The sequence below is a fragment of the Morone saxatilis genome, unplaced genomic scaffold (assembly GCF_004916995.1).
Source record: "Morone saxatilis isolate NCDOM2014 unplaced genomic scaffold, NCSU_SB_2.0 Contig23, whole genome shotgun sequence".
Taxonomy (NCBI): domain Eukaryota; kingdom Metazoa; phylum Chordata; class Actinopteri; family Moronidae; genus Morone; species Morone saxatilis.
Genome location: NW_023339796.1, coordinates 18,171,335 through 18,176,460, shown reverse-complemented (window position 1 = coordinate 18,176,460; position 5,126 = coordinate 18,171,335). Strand labels below are relative to the sequence as shown.

At 42.9% G+C, this 5,126-nt stretch overlaps 1 protein-coding gene across 2 annotated transcripts in view; it reads right to left on the bottom strand.

Annotated features, from left to right (window-relative positions):
* Window positions 1–6: 6 nt before the first annotated feature.
* LOC118334436 (phospholipid phosphatase 3-like) overlaps window positions 7–5,126 on the bottom strand; it is an 11,624-nt gene continuing 6,504 nt past the window's right edge. Inside the window, exons 2-6 of one of the 2 annotated variants that reach the window (XM_035670343.1) lie at window positions 4,928–5,085; window positions 2,028–2,308; window positions 1,870–1,927; window positions 1,559–1,735; window positions 7–832 (exon numbers count right to left, since the gene is read on the bottom strand). In XM_035670343.1, coding sequence (XP_035526236.1) covers window positions 704–832; window positions 1,559–1,735; window positions 1,870–1,927; window positions 2,028–2,308; window positions 4,928–5,085 — 803 coding nt within the window. In that variant the 3' untranslated portion in view covers window positions 7–703. The remainder of the gene's footprint in view (window positions 833–1,558; window positions 1,736–1,869; window positions 1,928–2,027; window positions 2,309–4,927; window positions 5,086–5,126) is intronic. The other variant, XM_035670344.1, reaches the window with a different exon arrangement.

Genomic DNA, 5,126 nt, shown 5'->3' with positions numbered 1-5,126 from the left:
CACTGTACTTTCCACCTACTGTAACTTATGTGCACATTATAAGAAACACTACATTATGGACATAATAAACGCTTACAAAGCTTTCCAAAAGCTTCACTTCAGGTCATTCAAGTGGTGACAAACAGTATGGAGTTTAGCTAAAATAGTGCTCTAAATCACACATAAAATGCTTATGTTTGTAATAAAACCAAACAAAAACAACATCCTTTTTGGAATCAAGGAATTTGTTTTTTTGTCGTTTGTACTAGTCACACAGTGAGTGAGTGGCGGGATTATTAGCACAGCTCCCGTTGCTGGATGCAGCTTAGGGGAGAAAGGCACAGAAGCCACACACAGCTTTGTTTACAACTGCAAGTTACTCGGTTTTGTTTGATTTCAGACTTTTGTCCATGTAAAGGCCTTGCCAGAGGCGGATCTCCAATAATCTTCATAACAGAAGAGGAACAAATAACCCTGGTCCTCTCTCTTTTCCACATTAAAATGTCTGGTGAGACTGAGGAAAAACATGACTTTCCGTTGAGAAAGCAAAACTTGCTTGACTGTTTTCCACTGCCTCTTCTCATCCTCTGAGATGTTCAAGATTTCATATTTGTCTGCATTATCCAGATTGTTGGAGTTTATTTCATCCAGTATTGGCCAGTGGCTGTAGTAGTGATTCAGATGGCACAGGTCAGGGTTATGTACATTCAGTTTGCAGTCTTCTCTATGCCATGATGAGATGGTTGCTCCGCTCTCTGATGTCTGCTGGAGGAACAAGATCTTTCTTCACTGGGGTTGGCGAAAGGGTAGAGCGTCTACCTTTGGGCTTGAACAAATCAGACACAAAGAATACCTGTGGAAGGAATAGAAAAAAACCTTCAATGTCTCAATCATTGCAAAGTGGAACACTGCATATCAGAATGAATGCTGTTACCAAGAATTAGAACAGAAATAAAACTAAACATTTCATATATTTAATGTTTCTTTTTATTATGCCTCCTGTGGATTGTGGCACTACAGTTTTCTGTGGTCCAGAGTAATGCCACTTCCTTTCCTTTGCAGATACAGTATGGAGTCCCTCAGATCTCCTACTGTTTCCCATTTACATACACCCTCTCTACAATATAACTTGATTAATTAGTTTCATTGTAATGCTAACAATCCCCAACTGTATGTACCTGTTGACTGCCATAATTTAAGTAGCTGAGATAAAAATGTTTTTTAAGAAACTTGCTTAATTGAATGAAGAAAAATGAATCCTGTTTTAACTGTATATTCAAGACACATTGTTACAGTATCATTTTCAGATATAGAGAATAACATTATTCACGCATTATGATCATTTGGATCACTGCAACTTTTGTTTTAAGGCTTTGGGTGTTATGCACACTCCTGTCTTAACACTTCACATCACAAGAACAGAGAACAAGAAAGATTACCACATGTCACAATTTTTGGATCCGTGTTAAGTCTTGGATTTTAGAATTAAAATCAAAATTATTTCACAATTAATGCCACTCAAATTCTTAATGATTTCGGATTACAACATTACACATTACAACATAATAGATCCACTCACAATGCAGTAGGCCACCAGGGCTCCCTGCACAAAACCCGCCAGCACATCAGTGGGGTGGTGCTTGTGATCAGAGACACGGGACAGGCCGGTGTAGAAAGACATCATGATGAGGGTGAACTGGGTCAGAGGGCGCAGCAGGCGAGCTCCATGCCAAGTGAAACGAGACTGCAGGTAAAACTGCAAAAGAGACATACAGAAGCTCTTAATTGTCGAGGGAGGGAAATTTGTTTTTAATATGGTGTGTATTCATGCACGGTACAGCAGAATGTGTGTGTGTGTGTGTGTATTTTAAAAATGATTTAGTAACTCACCACCAGGTAAAGCATGGTGTACATGGAGAATGATGCATGTCCTGAGAAGAAAGACTTCCTGAGAAGAACAGGGAACAATCAGCACATAGCTTACAATGTAAAAGCTATCACTAGTCAACATGACTGCAAACACATATGTAAAAATATTTGGCAATTACCTGGCCTCCTGAACTTTGCTCTCTGGCCCCTGGCACTGGTAGTCAGTGATGTAGCCCAGGGAGCAGTTGATAGTGGAGAAGTCCGGTTTGCACACATCGAGGAAGTGAGGGCGCATGCGGCCCACTGAAACTTTGGCGATGTCAGTGAAGGACTGGCTGATGGCACAGCCGAAGATGAACACGCCCACCTGCTTGTACAGAGCAGAAATGTAGGGGTTCCCCACAAAAGACTTGGATCCCTCATTCAGAAAGTAGATCCTGTAGCTCTCCCCAATGATGATCTGAAGGGACAGAAGGGATGGAAACTCGTGAAAATCGAATATAATTTTGACAAAGTCCCAGTGTCCACTGTAATTGACATTAATGCTCAGTGAAAATGTGTGAGTGCAGGAGAGCCAAAATATTTTATGAGGAATGGAACAGCACTTTGACTTTATATGTATTGCTCATTATCTAAATACAAGAATACCCTAATAAACTTGTTCTTGTAAGGTCTTTTTTCATCATTTCAAACATCACTGTTCTTAACATTACAACACTGTAAACTACTACTACTACTGTAAAGACTACCAACTTTGTAAGTGTGTGTGTGTGTGCGTGTGTGTGTGTGTGCGTGTGTGTGAGACAAAAATAACTTTTTTCCGGATCAAGATGTTATTAAGACAGCTAAAATAGGAGTCAAAGCTTTCTCTTGAAGTGGTTTGAGAAGGGCTACTTTATAGTTGAAAGTGTTTACCTGTGCCATTCTACTGAGAGAGAAAACAGTGTGGCGACTTGGGAGGCAACTCCAACTGTCTGCGACGTATAGTTTTCTGTAAGTGTGTAAATAAACCACCGTCTAAAACCGACGATTGACGTGTAAGGCGCACTTAGGGGGAGGTGGATAGCTGTAACTCGCAACAGCTGTTCAAGCTCAAAACGCGCCTTCCCAACCCCCTCATCCCCCGTTGTCTTCCAACAGCTCACAAATAAAAGTGTGGAAGAGGAGTCAGAGAGTGTGGGGGAGTTCCAGGGAGAAAGTGAAGGGATGGAAAGCAGAGTGACAGGATGGGAGGATAGAAAGCAAAACAAGTATGTGAGAAAGAGTCACAGGACAAGAAGAGTGCAAACGAGGAGAAAGATAGACGAAAGAGGAAGGTGAGAGGAGGAATGAGTAGTGGAGTGGGAGGGGAGGAGTGGGGGAGGCACCGCTGGTTCTAATCAGCAGAAACGCTGAGCTAGGCGACGTGTCTGATTTTGGTAGCCAGACTCCACCAGGCGCATGTCGGGGGCACGTTTGTTTTTCACTGCTTCGGCTGTCTCTCTGAAACGGCTCCGATTTCACAAGGGATTTCTGGCTGTTTTCATGTCGGTTTCATCAGACATTCTTTTGAGGGGCGCAGAAATAAGTCTCATTCTGGAAAACACTCTATGCGGAGGGATAGCCTTTATGGAGATTTGACAAGCTGATAGAGTGTGTTGTTTCCACCATCCAGGCCTTTAGAGCCAGCTCGATAAAGCCCAGCTGCTTTCATGGGAAAGAGGGAAGGGGGAAAACACACATCTGGTTCCCCTTGTGTGAACGATTTAACTATGTGAATGAATAAATGAATTGGCATTGCAGGATATGCAACTGTTGCACTGAAACCTCAAGTGATAATCATGGGGGCAGGACACTGATTTGTGGCTTATGTCAAATGTCTTGTATTTCCAAAATGACACCATGGTGTTTTCATTTCTTCTAAAAGGGGTGTGCATAAATTATAAAGGATGGGGCCTCTTGTGTTTCTCAGCTCTATTCAGAGAGAAATGAAGCACTAAATGACATAATGTTGGCGTTTTCAGGTTCACAAAACACAAAGGCTAGCCAGAGCACTCGAGGGGTCACGTTTTGCCGGAGGAAAATGAGATATCTGGCGATGTCTTCTTGTTTGGAGCTTTCACCACAATTCCACCCCACCAATTACAGTATTTAACCGAACAACCATTGCGTCAACCATAATTACACGGAGTCAAAACTCCTTCTCACCATGAAAACCCCTGTGGCCCCAAGCCTGTATAGTAGTCTGCTCTCCAGGATGAGGGCACAACTGGCAACAGGGAGAGGCAATGGGGAATTTAGGGCACCTTTCCCCTGGGGGTCTGATAGGTGACAACTGCACATGCTATGGCAGTGTGGCTGTGTTAGCGGAAATGCTAGCCATTATGGGGCCGTGTAGACAGATGCATTACTGAAAACTGTGGCAGGAAAACATCCGGACCGCTGAACTCCTTTGAACCTCGGAACAGTGGCAAAAATGAAATGGAATTGCAGGATGTTGGGAAGACGGTTTAGTGTGCCGATCTCGGATACATCTTCACTGTTTTCTCCCAGGAGAATGCAACAAACTACTCAACACTTCACTTACTCAAGTGCCTTAATCAACTGAGTCATCTTAAGCCCCCAGAGAGAAAGCCTTGAACAAATGTTGTGGACTGGTTTTTATCTAAATGTGCTGAAGCCGATCAGATGGACTGATAGCACAGGTATGGGAGGTGTTGTTTCAGTAATCATGCAGGATAATCAACTGTCAGATAAAGCCCTCTGACGGAATGTGTGCAAGTGTATTTCTCTGAAGATGAGTGCAGGAGGAATGTGCATAGTTTGCATGGAGAAAAACACACACATTTCATTATAATCAACAACTACAATCAACAGTCTAAAATCTATACATCCTGACCATGTTATTAGATTTTGTTAGAAAACCTACTGTTATAAACAAATTAGAAGTGCTATTAGAAATACTACAATGCACTAGGGATGAGAATTTATGCTGTGAACATCATTACATAAAGTGTCAGCGGCTGCTGCTAGTGATGGTGAAGGCTGCTGAAACTAAAGACGTGATGAGGACATTAGTGATCAGAGTGAGGTGACTTACAGAGAGGATGGTGATAAGAATGCCAGCAGCGCTAAGCACACCGTCGCTAATGGTGTCTCCCTTTTTGGCCGGGTACTTGATGGACTCATCATCGCAGTAAAACCCTCTACGGTAGGGCTGAACAGCGCTGGTCTCAATGACCAAGAAAGGCAGGCCGGCTAGTGTGAAGAAGCAGTGATCGGCACAGAGAGAAAGGGGG